At 45.2% G+C, this 15,504-nt stretch overlaps 1 protein-coding gene across 1 annotated transcript in view; it reads right to left on the bottom strand.

The window, feature by feature from the left end:
• Nucleotides 1-1,924: 1,924 nt before the first annotated feature.
• LOC307150301 (uncharacterized protein) overlaps nt 1,925-15,504 on the bottom strand; it is an 86,193-nt gene continuing 72,613 nt past the window's right edge. The window contains exons 6-8 of the mRNA XM_079857389.1: nt 3,644-3,665; nt 3,450-3,556; nt 1,925-3,354 (exon numbers count right to left, since the gene is read on the bottom strand). Coding sequence (XP_079713515.1) covers nt 3,317-3,354; nt 3,450-3,556; nt 3,644-3,665 — 167 coding nt within the window. The 3' untranslated portion in view covers nt 1,925-3,316. The remainder of the gene's footprint in view (nt 3,355-3,449; nt 3,557-3,643; nt 3,666-15,504) is intronic.

The following is a 15,504-nucleotide window of genomic DNA, read 5'->3' as shown; positions in this document are numbered from 1 at the left end:
TGAGCGAATTCTGGTCTTCTGATCGTTGGTCCATAGATTGAAGCAGTGTCTTCTTTCACGCCCCTCTGTGTCTTTTACCGAGGAGGGTGAGGGTAACACACTTGCCACGACACGGGTTACACGAATGTTCCGGCAGGGCAGTCAGGTTCCCCCGAACCCAAGCTTCTCGTCGAAAAGATGGTGTCAATTGCATTGAGAGACCAGTTGATCAAATCCATGATTTCTTAGTTCGGAGAGCAGTGCGGAGAGAGTCTCTCAAAGTATTTGTGTATTTGTGACAGAGACAAATTCAGTCATTTTATCACAAGCTATTGCATTATCGGTGTTATAATGTGTCAATGTGTGATTTAAAAGGAATGTGACTGTGTGAATTTCTCACATTCTGAACAATCAGTAAATTTGAGCTATTTTTACTCTTTAATCCTATTCTAATTAAATCCTTATCCTTTTGTTACTTTCACTAGAGTTTTTTTTCTTTCAAAAGAGTTTATACGTTTTAAATTTAATCATATGTGAGTATACATTTTAATTATAAGTAATTTTCTACGGGAGAAGTACTTTATTTAGTGACATTAGAAGGGCCTAACTTCAACAACTTCAACATACATGCATTATGCAAAAGCTGCACCACATTCATATCAAGCCCTGACATGAATATATGAATGAGGGGAGCTTCAGGAAAATACATGTAAACAAACACCTAAAGGAGGCATTGCCACCATGATGACTAATGATGACTGACTCATCGTCAGTGCAATAAGGCCCACCAGCCATGTTTTCTTCATCATAATGACATATTGGCCTTTATGGGTGAAACTGGTAAAAATAGACAGAAACCACTCACTTACTCTAATGTCACCAGTTTAGATTATGCCCAAATCAAAATTTAAACTTGAAATGCAGAGGTATAAAGAGTACCTGAAACCCATACTTAAGTAAAAGTATTTTAGCGAAAATTCACCAATTATGACTTGAGTAAAAATCTTACCCCCAGTTTGCAGACAAGGCTTAAGCTAGTCCCAGACTACATGTATGTTTGAGCTGTTTTAACCCAAAGCAGCTTGCACTGATATATCTTAAAATCTATTTAAATGTCCTAATTAAACTAAGTCCTTATCCTGGCTAAATCTAAGCCTTGTCTGTGAAATCAGGCCTTAAAGTATCTGATTTTAACAGTATTTTATTCAGACTGAATGTAGGCTCAGAGATGCACTAGTGCTCAACCGATATCCTTCAAAACAGTCTCTTCATTATAATATAACTTAAAGGCTTACATAGGATATGTGCTGGTTTCGGCCTCATCAGTTGGTGCAGCCATGTCCTCATCTCCTATATGAAACACCTGCGATTCACAACTACCTGCTAATGTACTTGCTCTCGTGTAGTCTACAGTAGCCTATATTGAAGTTAATATAACTTGTGCGGTTTTACCCTTACCCAAACTTGCCAACAAGGCTACTGTACGCGAATGCACGTGCATTGGCAGGTGGTTGTGAATATATATATATATATATATATATATATATATATACATATATATTATTGGCACCTAACATTTTGCATGGCACCTAACTTAACAAATCTCTGAAACCTATGACATCATGCACATGGGTATTAGGTGTTCAATCTATTGTGTTTTATTGTCATCTAACGGCCTGGCAGCAGAATACAGCTTTTTAGTCTTTTTTGCGGAAAACTCAAAATGAAAAACTACTGCAATAAACCACCCGCATCTGAGTTTTGCATAAACCAACCAGTATATTAGAAGACACACATACTGTACATTACTGGTTACTGGTGTTTTTGATGATATTTACAGTCAAACTGTCACGTGCATTTCAACATAGCACAGTTTACTGCAGTCTTTAACTACAGTCTTTTACCCTCCACAACACAAATACAGACAAATGAACACACAAGGACCGACTTAGTAAAAAAAACTTTTCTTGGCAGTCTACACTTCATAATTTATAACAAACAAATGTCCACAATTACAGTTCCTTTTGCATTGTTACATCACTATAAATTAATAATTCATTTTCATGAGATAAACTTCTTTACTATGAATTTGCAAACAGATTGCAACATGGTTATAGGTGTTTGTCTTTAACTATTATATAATAACACCAAAATAAACCATTTGATACAATGCACTTATTGTTTACATGTTTTTATATTGTGCTTTTTTTTTTTTACTGTATTTAAAAATAGCTGCATGTAATTTGTAATTCTAAAACAATGGCTAAATAACATTCAAATAAACCATTTGATACAATGCACTTTAAAAAAAAAGTACTGTATTTAAAAATAGCTGCATATAATTTGTAATTCTAAAACAATGGCTCGCAGGTCCGAGGGTGAGAGGAGCCAAGGTGGAGCCGACAGGATGACGGGTCGAGGTGGAACGAAGGGATCACCCAAAGGACCCTCTTGTTTCAGTGAGGCTGGTGACTAATACCTGACGCTCAGCTGCACCACAAGGTGTCAGTGGGGAAGATGAAAGGCTGCAGAGAACCAGCTGGGAGGTGGGAGAGGGAGGCTGGGCGGGATTAATGATGACAATAGAGTGTCTATACTGGATAGACCCCGCGATGATGAAGTCACTGTCTCAATACAGGGTGATGTGAAAGTTTTTATGCTGGACAGGACCAGCAGTGATGTAGACACTGATGAGTCAGGGCGGGGTAGGGAGGGAAGCAATGCTTTAGAGTCCCAATCGATCAGCCAGACGTTCCCAGTTTCAATCTCCACCAAAATACCCTCTGGTACGGTAGTTACTGGCTCACACCCCTGGTCAGACTCATGTTGGGGCTTTGGCTCCGGGGCGATAGTTGGCGCTGTCGTCAGTGGCTCTGTCCTCGCGGCGGGTAGAAGCTCTAAGTCTGCGGGGGGCTCTCAGTCATCCTCCTCTACCATAGGCATAGTCTAGGAACTCACATAGCAATCATCGAGGACCATCACAGATGAGTGTGGATTGTAACATGTTATTTAGCCCATAGCAAAATAAGTAAATAAGAGCAAAGTCTTGGAGGTCAGTGAAATTAGCAATGTCTAGGAAGTCCTGGATGTGGTCCATGAGAGAGAGAGTTCCTTGATGAAGGCGGAAAAGATGTACTGCTGCATCCATGTCGGTGAAGTCTTCTGTCACAAACTGCTCCGGGACTTGGGTGAAGATCCAAATGCAGTTTTATTAGGGTAATCCAAAATTGTCAGAACATAATGAGTCCAGGCAAAGGTTTATGGGAAATGTAGTTCATCATGGAATGGCAAAGGACTAGAGAGGAGTGCCCTGCTCTTTCCTGAGTTAAGATTTTCTTTAGGCTGTCTCTGTGTCTTTTATATGGAATGGTTCTCCTGAAAAACACAATCAACACACATCCGGTCAAGATTTCATTAGTTTTTGTTTCAGTACACAGAAGTACAATATGAAGAGCAGATTGGTTGTTTACCTGCAGAGCTTTCATCAGATTCACCAGATCTACTGATTCTGATAAAGCAGATTGCCACGATCACAGCCAGCATGAAGACAGCAACTACCACATATGAGCAACCATACCTGAGGATTGGTTCAATATTTTATTACGTTTACCATGAATTCAGATTTCACAAAGCAAAGAGGTTTAAGAAAAGAAGATAAACTTACAAGGTTATCTGTGGCAGTTGTCCTAGGGGGAAATGGGTGAAAACAATTAGCTTATGTGCATATATTTTATATACGAGAAAAGGAATTGCATTCTCGGAGCAATACTGCAATGAATAGCCCAGTCTGGTCTGCAAAGGCATCTAGCCTAACATTTCAAAAGTTGTTTCAAAAGTATAAATTATTGAAGCTGCAGTAATATATGGAAAATTTAAGAAATGAAGTATTATTCTCACCCATGGCACACTGTGTGTCTGCGAACTGCGTGCAGTTGGAAACAGTTATCTGTCCAATTTCTATAGGTTGAGAAAAAGGATTGTATTCTCAGAGCAGAACTGAAATGAACAGCACAGTCTGGTCTGCAAAGTCATCTAGTCTATAAACTCTCAGTCATGTAAAGCAGGAGCAGTTCTTGACAACATACCAACCTGTAGATTTGCATTGAATGATTATTTAGTGATTAACAGTGGTCACTGCAATATATTCAGATGTACTATTATATAGTCAGTGGAGCTCACCTTCTGGGCAGTTAAGGCAGCACAGCAAATCTGGAAGTTGGAAATGGTTCTCTGGGCATGTTTCGACACATAGAGTACTGAGCGCCCCAACAAATATTGCCTGGAGTTACAAGAGTATTCAGCTTAAATATATAACTCTCAAATTACATATGTTTAAATCTGGACAAGTTCAAGACAGTTCAAGACAAGAAAATGGAAACCAAATACAATTTTTGCAGAATGTAAAACATGAACAAAATCCCTTTCAATCATTCTAGAGTGAAAATATTATCTTTACATGCTTGGTAATGTTTACCATATAGATTAAAACAACAACCAAAGACTTTTTCACTGTAGTTAAAATTTTTAGTTTGCACATGATACAGTTCCGAGACTTACCAAAACACATTTGATGTCTGTTTGCTTCACTGTAGGTTGTAGACTGAAACAAGTGTTTCTTACCAATGTCTTCTGTAAATCCCTTATACACAACTCTCTGCTTTTAATCAGCCTGAAACAATGAGGCATTGAAGGTGTGGCCTCTAGGAGATCCAGGCTATATGTCTCAGCCCGGAAATGAAGGCGAACCATATATGGATTTTATTCAGGGCTGCCAACTTTTATGTATTTAGCGTGAGACGTGAGATTGACGCAAATGACTCTTTTCACATGCTCTCACGCCACACATCCACCCTGACACCGACAGACAAGACAGAGTAGGTTACTTTTGAGAAACAAATCCTCAGGCTCTCAGATTCTGTCAATTTTATTATGAAATTCAAACAATAAATACTGTTTTAGCGCTTGTAAATGTGATGTGACAGATCACTGTAGCACCTCAGTTCAAGTGGCAAGTGAACCGATCATCTCTTACTCTTTACTACTAGTTTTAGAAAATAAAAACAAATGAACAATAGTTATGTTGAAAGATACAACTTACCGAAATGTATAAGCCTCTCCAGAGGCGGACAGAGTACACAGCTTCATTACTTGAGTAAAAGTACAGATACCCCTTGCTAAATTTTACTCAAGTACAAGTAAAAGTACTACAGTCAGATGTCTACTTAAGTAAAAGTACTAAAGTACTTGTTTTTAAAAGTACTTGAGTATCAAGAGTACAAGAGTACATTTTCTAAATATTGCATTACTACTGCCACAGTGCTTACATTGGTAAACACAGCAAACACTTGAAGTGAAAACTATCATTAACTTGTTCAGAAAATTGAAATAGTCTGGCGAGGTGGGGCCACGGCTTGGCACATTCCCGGGATGCAATATTTTTTTTCCCAGGATGGTAGTGGAAGACTCATGAATATTCATTAGGGAAGTCATCCCTGATTGGTCTGATGACCTACCCCTAACCCCACCCCTAAACCTACCCGTCACTGGGGGTCTTATGACCTCCATAACCCCGCCCCTAAACCTACCCGTCACTGGGGTTAAGACCAATCAGGGATGACTTCCCTAATGAATATTCATGAGTCTTCCCCTACCATCCTGGGGAAAAAAATATCGCTCCCAGGATGGACCTGCGTCTTCATCCATTGTTTCGTCCATGGTTTCTTCTCTTATCTAAATCTGACCATGGAGTTGACTTTGGCGGAAAGCTGAAGGTGATTGCTGATAGGCTGTCCCAATCAGTGGCGCCTGCACAATCCAATCACATTTGAGAGGGTTTCCGAGATGTTTCTTTTTTCCTGTTCCTTTTTTTTTTTTTTTTTTTTTTTTTTTTAGAAGTAATGGGTACTCACAGTTATGGATAGAAATGTAGTGGAGTAAAGAGTACAATATTTGCCTCTCAAATGTACTTGAGTAAAGTCATGAGTACTCCCCAAAAATGATACTCGAGTAAAGTACAGATCCCTCAAAATTGTACTTAAGTACTGTACTCAAGTAAATGTACTCAGTTACTGTCCGGCTCTGTGCCTCTCACATAATATCGATCAATCAGTATTTTTCAACTCCGGAAAGAGGTCAATAAAACAGCTGGAGAACAATGTCACATAACGTTACATTTACCTTTTAATGTCCATAGCACGTTAATTGGCTAGAAAAATTAGCTATAGAGAGGAATATTTTGCTAAATATGTGCACCATATTACATATTTATTATATTTTTACTTATTAAAATATTATAACATTATTATAATAAAAAACATATTTAATTTGAGTTATTTTAAACCTTTAATAATAATACCAGCTGGAAGGGCTCTCAGTATTTATGTTTACAGTATTAGGTGAGATTTTTTTACAGAAATATTTACATGTATCTACTGTACATATAGTGCAGTAGATTTTTTACACCTATCTATCCAAATGAATCGATATTGAATCAAGATCGGAATCAAATCACAAGAATTAAATTGAAATCGTGAGATTTGTGTCAAGCAATAATATAAACCGTAACCTACCAGTCATTGTACCATGTAAACATTGTAATGTTGTCGCTTAATACATTTCTGTTTAGTTACCAAATGTTTTGACAATCACAATCACTTATTGTGATGCAAGGCTCTTTTTTTTTACACCCCCCCCCCCCAATCCATAGACACATTTCATGATGATAATTTTCATTTCCTTAATTATAACATGTAGTGCTGTTTAAACACACAGCCATCTTCTAACCGTATACATACTGGGAACTATATTCTCAGAAGGCGAAGCACTGCTACTTGGGCGGAGTGATTTACTCCAACTCTGAGCGAACTCTCTGCTCCTCACCACGGGGCTTCTCAGGTGCTGCAAATCACTCTGCCCAAGTAGCAGTGCTTCGCCTTCTGAGAATAGTACCCAGTATGTATACGGTTAGAAGATGGCTGTGTCTCATGTGACCTTGTTATTTGTACACACTGATACAAATCACAACATGTAAATATGAAAATGTTGGCGTTATTTTGTCACTTATTGGGAGCAGTATGCTAGCTGGAGCCGTTAACCTCCAGTCTTTGTGCTAAGCTAGGCTAGTGGTGGGTGCGTCAGACAGAGTTACGGCACGCACGGAGATGAAAAGGGTATATATGGACTTATCTAACTCTGGGGGATATGGTGAATAAGTTAAAGTCCCAAAAAGTCTGTGTGTTCCTTTAAATCAAGGCAATCGTATTGGCCAGTGACAGCCTATGACATCATACTAGTGCGACTAGGAAGTATATAAGGGGCGCCTGGGGAACATGACAGCCACTTCTCGTCTGTGCAGGCAGCCCAGAGGCATGGTAAAGAGAAGCAGTGTCTTGTTCCCTGTTCTCAGGGGTTACAGTCGGAACCCGAGACATACCCTTTCAAAAGGGAATTTGCACTGCGTGCTGAGACGCTTATGGCGAATTAAATACCCGCGCTGCCATGCTGAGGTGAGTGCATGCCAAAACAATGACGGAGACTATAACATAATAATGGCAGCTTCCAGCAGAAGTGCCAAAACCACTCGCCCCTTCTGGTCACACATAGACTGTCAGTGACAATACTCCCTTTGGCCATTGCCCGAGCTATCATGCCACAATGAGCTCAATAGAGCGGTGGCTTCAGCTTAGAGAGACTCTCTAGACTAGAGAAAGGAAGCTAACTCACCCAACACACTAGCTGCGTTTACATGGACACTTATAATCGGATTGACGGCTCAATCGGACTAAAAAACCTTCATTGTAAACACCTTAATCGATCCGATTGAGCTCGATCCGAATGAAATTTCGATTGGATTGAAAGGGGTGGTTTATTCCTTTTGTAATCCGATTGAGAGAAAATGTAAACACTTGATCGGATTGAAAACCGAAACTGAAAGGACTGTGCATGTGCAATAACGTTAAATAGTGTAAAAATGATGCGCGGAACGAGCTGTTCTTCCTGTTGAATAAAGTGTCATATAAATAAGTGTCCCGTCATTCTAAAATTCTCATTTCACTCAGCGTCTGTGAAGTGAAGCAGGACAAAGTCCCACCAGTCCTTATTTTGGATTCTCATCCACAGACGACTGGTTTTGGGCATTTTTACTGCGTGATAAATATAAGCAGCACGGCAAAACGTTAATATGCTCATTGTCTCAAAATCATGACCAGAGACGGATTAATATTACGTCTGCTGTTTAAAACAAATAAAGAACCAATAGAGGAGAATAGTTATGCGCGAACAGCGGGAAACTCTGTATATTTGTGCAGTGTGCGCATGTCAAAAATTATTCTATTCAAATCAGGATATTAACTATTCCGATTTGAAACTTGTGACATAAACGCGCACATCAACCTGATTACTTTATTTATCGTTCATGTAAACACCGTGTTCGGATTCATCAATCATATTGATTTCATTCCGAATGAACCAAAAGGTGTCCATGTAAACGTAGCTACTGATGACATATCACTATCTGGCTCAGATAAGCAGAGGCCCTTTCAAGCTTCAAAGGCCCCTCAAAGGCTTGGAAGCAATATCTTCACTGGGAAGGGATTCCTTTAAGGGTATATGGCCAGGGGCCTAATAGGAACCCTGGCCAGTCACTTTTAGGGGGACAACATGTCAACCCCATAGCCACCAGGGAGGCTGACCTAGTCTAGCCAACAACCTGTCTGTTTCCTGAACAGAGCCTCTTACCATTACTTGCCTCATGAGAGGTAGCCAGATGAAAGGGACTGCAAAAAGGCAGTAACCAGCTCACACCGGATAAAGAGATGGGCATCCTGTGGAGCAGGACTCAGCATAGCGCTTTCCGAAACTTACAATCGAGGGGAGTTACTCTGCTCGACCCAGGACCTACAGAGTGCTATCTTTTTCAAAGCACTGTGGAAGCTGGGTACTCCATAGGGAGTACCTTAACAGTCTATAACATTATCTACCAGGGAGGTCTCATGAGAGTCCTTCGACCTTCTGACCAGACTTCGGGAGCGGAGTACTCTACAAAACGGTCCTCTCAAGTGAGGGGAGTACTCCCAAGCTCAAGCGAGCAGAGCATCGACCAAGCCCTAAGCAATAGCAGAGAGGCTCCATAGGCTCCTGCAACTTGATGTAGTTGATGTTGATGTAGTAAGTTAATTGCTTTTGATAATTAAGACACTGTTTGTATGAACAGGTCAGTTCTCTTACAAGAGGTTCTCTCGTATTGCGTAAGTTGCTTACGCTACGGGCAAAGTCATCTTTTCTCGAGATCTGAAGCCAAAAAATGATCCATAATTTTGTATTTATTGTCAACGCAGTGCGGCAGCCAGCAGACCATAGCAGGCTGTATAAGCGTGCTCATTGTCCTGCGGCAACTGCAGCAGCCTACCGGTGAGCCCTGCGTAACGTCACGCCCAATACGCATCACAGCCTGCCAGAATGGGTGTGGCTTAGCGTATATAAGGAAGGGTTCAACAGGCTGAACTCTGATTTTCATTTCTTCAGCAAAGCTCTACGCATCGCTGGATCTTGAGAAGCCGCCGCCGTTGAAACAAGCGACCAGCAAGCCCAGGAAAGCAACTGAGGAAGCTGGGCGTTTTCGCCGCCTTCAGCCATCCGTGCCTGCCGTGCTATCCGGCGACAAAGTATCCTTTCTCTGCTGTGTGTGCTCGCCGCCACGACACACACTCACTATCTAAAAGAGCGCGAGGCGTTTTTATCAAGCCGTGGACACGCAGCCATCGCTCTCTCTTCGGGCGGCTGCCCCGAATGCGAGGAGCTTTCAATGTCGACCCTGCGGGCTCGACTTGAAGCATTCGACGCCGAAGCTGTCACTCCGTCTGTCTCTGCTGGGCCGCGCAGGAAGAAGCGCCGCTCCCAGAGGCCACCGGAGACCGATGTGTCGCTTAAAAGCTCGCCGGAACCCTTCCCTCGAGCTTCTTTCTCTCATTCTCCGCCCCCCTCCCGGACGCGCAGCCGCCGGCTCCCGCCCGCGCCGCCGCCGCCTCAGGATGAAGCGGATGAACACACTGCCGCTGACAGCTGCTCCATCCTGGCCTCTGACAGCGAGGAATGGTCCGGTTCACACCATTCTGCCTCCTCGTCAGTCCAGGAGTCCGGCCGTACTCGGGCCGGCGTGGATGCGGAACTCCTGCGCCTCCTCACCAAGGCCGTCGACCAACTTGGCCTCGAGTGGTCACCGCCTAAAGAGCCCGCGCCTAACAGACTGGATGGCTGTTTTCTCCATCGCCGCCGCAGAGCGCCCGCATCTAGGACTGCACCCTTCCTGCCGGAGCTCCACGCTGAGCTTTCAAAATCGTAGTATGCACCATTCTCTGTGAGAGTCCACTCTCATGTCTCCTCGGCGCTCTCACAGGTTGACGGCGCCGCAGAGAAGGGGTATAATTCTATTCCCCCAGTGGAAGAAGCGGTTGCAGCGCACCTTTGCCCGCCCTCTGCTGGATGGTGCTCAATGGCTGCCCTCCCGTCCAAAGCCTGCAGGACTACATCAGCCCTTGTCGGCCGCTCTTTCGCCGCTGCCGGACAGGCTGCCTCAGCCTTGCACTCCATGGCAGTCCTACAGATCCTCCAAGCCGATCTCCTCCGTGATCTGGACGAGAAAGGCCCGGATCCTGCCTCCATCACGGATTTGCGCAACGCGGATCTCTCCCTTCGCGCTACTAAGTCCGCTGCCCAGGCTCTTGGAAGGTGCATGTCCTCGCTGACCGTCACAGAGAGGCACCTCTGGTTGACACTCGCCGACATGAGGGAGTCTGAGCGAGCCGTTTTTCTCAACGCCCCGCTCTCCCCCACCGGCCTCTTCGGCCCAGCGGTTAACGGGATTGTAGACAGCTTCTCGGAGGTACAAAAGACCACTCAGGCTATGAACCTTTTCCTGCCTCGACGCTCGAGCTCAGCCGCACGCCGCACGCCGCTCTCAGAACCAGCCTGCGCAAAGCTCTACCCAGCGTCCAGCTCAGCCTCCGTCTTCGCAGCGACGACAGGGCAGCCGCCCTAGATCGTGCTCGACCAGCCGTCACAGGCCGCCTCCCCCGCGGGGACCCCGGCCTAAGATCACGCTGAAACCGGAGCCCGCGAAGTCCTCCTAGTAACTCAAAGGAGGAAAAGATGGTTAAGTCCCGCCGCGGCCGGACCACCGTCAAAGCGTTCCGCTCTGCCAGTCCCCGTAGTCATGGCTACTGCAGATGTGTATTACGCAGCCAACAAGCCGGTGATACAACCCGCTCGCCTGCATACAACCGCCGTTGTCACGGCGACCCAGAGAAATCTTTCAAAAAGAGCATATTGTCTGGTTGTCCGGCTCACGCTGCATGTGTTTTAAGTGTAGAAAATGTGCCCACGTTTCAGTGTTCACCCCTACACACAAGCACTATACCCCCCGTGCCTTTCACGGAGCCCACTCTCATAAAGCTGGCAAAAGCCGCTCGAGTGTTAGATGTAGGACATGTGCCCATGACCCCGTGCCCACACCTACTCACTGCCCGCTCCGTTACACGGCCACTTCCTGCCAGTCACGTCACGAATGTAAGTCCTGTGCCCGCTCACGAGCGCTCACACTTACTGACAAGCATTTTACCCCCGGCGCCGCTCTTGCACAATATTCTCCACGTCCAAAGCCACCGGGACATCGTGTGTGAAACGGCCAGCCATCGCTGTCTGCGAGCTGCCGTATTCAAGCACCAAGAGCGCGCGCACTGCGCCGTGCCTCCAAGTCAGTTTCTCGAGCCCACAGAATGCGGCAATCGGAACCCGGAGGCCATTCTGCCCCTAGCTGTACATGCAAAAGCATGGGAAGCTATTCCAGGTGTGTCAGAATGGGTGCTGAGCACAGTAAAGCGGGGCTATTCGTTGCAGTTCACTCGCCATCCCCCGTGCTTTCGAGAACGAACCGAGACGAGAGTGAATGGGGAAGTAGCACACCTACATGGGGATAGATCTGGACTCTGTGTCTATGACGGCCCGCCTGTCACCTAGCCGCTTCATTCCGAACGGGCAGCCTTGTTCCCCTGAAAATTTTTCAGAGAATGCTAGGCTGCATGGCTTCAGCTGCAGCGGTGCTTCAGCTGGGTTTGCTACATATGCGCCCGCTACAGCGCTGGCTGAGTGCATGAGTACCACACCGAGCTTGGGCTTCCGGCGGTCTGCATATCAGAGTGACTCAGAGCTGTGTTTCAGCTCTGGAGCCCTGGACAGCGGCCAAGTGGTACTAGTCGGGGGTGACGATGGGAGCCATCTCGTACCGAAAGGTTATCTCGACAGACGCCTCCAACCTAGGTTGGAGTGCCTTGTTCGAGGGCAGACCGGTCTTTGGCCAGTGGTCAGACCAGGAGAAATGCCTTCACATAAACTGTCTGGAGATGATAGCGGTCGAGAACGTGCTGAGGCACTTCCTCCCACACCTACGGGGCTACCACGTGCTGGTCCATACGGACAATATGTCAGTGGTAGCCTACATGAACCACCAGGGCGGTGTCAGATCCAGAAATCTCAATGCTCTGGCGGAATGCCTTCTCGTTTGGGCTCAGCACTCCCTGCTCTCGCTGAGAGCCGCGCATGTGCCTGGACGCCTAAACGACGGTCCAGACAGACTGTCCAGGGACAATGTTCCCCCGGGAGAATGGTCCCTGCATCCTCAGACAGTCCAGCTGCTGTGGCGCCGTTCCGGCAAAGCGAAAGTCGGCCTGTTTGCGTCGAAAGACAATGCTCATTGCCCAAGGTCCTTTTCAAAGAACGAGGACGTGCTGGCCCAAGCGTGGCCCAGCTGCCCGTTGTACGCTTTTCCCCCGATCTCGCCGTTACCACAGGTAATCAGGAGAGTCAGGGAGGCGAGCCATGCGGTGCTCCTCGTTGCCCCGCGATGGGAGAGCTAAGTCTGGTTCCCAGAGCTGATGCAGCTGACCGATCTAGCCCCATGGCCAATCCCGGTGAGAAGGGCTCGAAGGAGGCGGTTAAATTTGGCATCCTCATCCAGAGTGCTGGTCTCTGCATGCATGGATAATCAACGGGTACCCATTGTCCTGCCAGAAGGGGTGGTGAACACGATCACATAGTCTAGAGCTCCCTCCACGAGAAGGCTCTACGCGTCGAAATGGTCTGTGTTTACTAACTGGTGCGCGGGGAAAGACCTGGACCCACAAACCTGTGGGGTCTCTGAGGTACTTGTTTTCCTTCAAGAGCTGCTGGAAAAGGGCAGGTCCCCTTCCACGCTCAAAGTTATCTGTTAACGCCGCATGTCTCGAGTTTGGGCCTAATGACTCTAAAGTCATCCTCAAGCCGAGACATGGTTATGTCCCCAAAGTGCTCGGCACTCCTTTCAGAGCGCAGGTTATTACGTTATCGGCCCTGCCGGGGTCCGGTAGCAAAGTCGATGTTAACCTTCTCTGCCCTGTCAGAGCGTTGAGGATTTACATCACACGCTATTCATTTACACACAGCTATTCGTTTCGTTCGGTGGATGCACTAAGGTTCTCGCCACCTCGAAACAGAGTCTGTCCAGGTGGATTGTTGACGCTATCGCGGCAGCATATGACCTGCAGTGACCTGCACCTAAAGACCTGCAGTGCCCTTTGGGCATTAGGGCTCATTCCACTAGAGGCATGGCCTCTTCGTGGGCTTGGTCCAGCAGGATTTCTATTCGCGACATTTGTGCGGCGGCAGGCTGGGCCTCCCCCTCTACATTTGTTAGGTTCTACAACCTAGAAGTTCCCGCCCTGCAGGCTAGACTTCTGTCAGTCTGTTCTGTCAGGCTAGACTTCCGTATGTTCTGCTCAGGTTCGATCACGCACAGGCTGCTCTCACGCTAATATTAGCTCCCCTGGCTGAACTACACGGTGAGGATTGTTATCCACGTGTCAGTATGGACCGGCTGTGCTGCTCTGTATTCTTTGCCACATGATACTGTGTGCTTATGTACATGTACTGGCCCACTCAGGTTGGCCGTCTTATTCCCACTGATCCGTGTCCCCAGGGTGTTCCCTTGGGACTATATGTGGTTGATGCTGGCGCGCATGGCGATGACAAGGGGTTCCCGTAGCGTAAGCAACTTACGCAATACGAGAGAACCTCTCATAAGAGAACGTACTCGGTTACTAACGTAACCTCGGTTCTCTCTAGAAGAGGGAACGAGTATTGCGTAACCTGCCGTGCCCGCCTCGAGCTGGTATCACTTCAGTTGATGAAAACCAGGTAAGCAGCCCCTGAGCCCTTCCTTATATACGCTAAGCCACACCCATTCTGGCGGGCTTTGACGCGTGAGGGCGCGACGTCACACAGGGCTCAGCGGTAGGCTGCTGTAGTTGCTGCAGGGCAGCCAATGAGCGCGCTAGTAAGCCCGCTCTAGGTCTGATAGCTGCTGCAACGCGTTGACAATAAATACAAAATTAAGGATAATTTTTGGCATTTTCAGAAGTACTGGGTACAATGACGCAGTAATTTTTTTTCTCTTTTGTGCAGGTCATGTTTTGAAAGACAATCTCCTGTAACTTACTAATGTAAGCTCTCCAAGCTACTATGCTCTCCACAGAGCATAAAATATTCATTTTATTTTATTTTTCGTGTTCGCATTTATGAGGAAAAACAGTGACAGTTCTCGGTTACGGACATAAGCGCTCTGAAATCGGCACTAAAAAGACTGCTTTAAAACTTTCACAGAGACCTCAAACAGAAAGCACAAACCCTTTCTAAGTGAATTTCATTTTGTATTAATTGTATCTTAATTTTAATCAATGTTTCATCAACCAATTGCCTGGATTTAATAAATAATAAGTAAAGCAGATAATAGATAATAGATATCACAACACGGAGGTCCCGGCGCTCATAAATGAAACGAAACTCAGCATAGCCTACTTGCCTCACAGACCTGAGAAATATATCTATTATCTACAGAATGCTTGAAATCATATTTTTAAACAGAACAATTCAAAACGAAAGAAAACTATGTAATCTGAAATGTGCATTTCTCTCCGGCGCATTCACTACTGTGAAGAACGTGAGTCAGCATCGTCAACTTCATCTTTGCAGCCGACACTTACAGAAACTTACAGAAAACACTTGTTTATTAATAAACAATTAAAATGTCTCCTTGCTATATTTGACATATTCATAATCATTACTTTTGCGGTTCTTTGTGACAGCTTTTAGTTGCTTTATTGGCAGTGCCACCCTTACATGTTACATGAACGGGTCACCACTGCATCAGCACCGAAAACAGAGGAGCATTTGGTAGACCTTTTCAAGTAGGAGAAGATGTACATTTTTTTTTTTGAAAATTTATTTTTATTTATTTTACTCCTAAGGACTGAAGTTTGAAGTCTGAACTTATAAACAAAATGTGGCACTGGCATATCATTTATTCTCCAAGTGAAATAATTTACCTATTTTTCAGGGGTGAATGTCTGTCTACATTTGTAAAATTATACATTTATGGTAGAATCAAATGTTGTTTTGTTTGTCTTGTGTATTGCCTTATCTACAACACATGAGTGTAGT

This window comes from Squalius cephalus (assembly GCF_949319135.1).
Source record: "Squalius cephalus genome assembly, chromosome: 22".
Taxonomy (NCBI): Eukaryota; Metazoa; Chordata; class Actinopteri; order Cypriniformes; family Leuciscidae; genus Squalius; species Squalius cephalus.
Note: the sequence above shows the minus strand (reverse complement) of the source record. Positions and strands in the feature narration are given on the sequence as shown.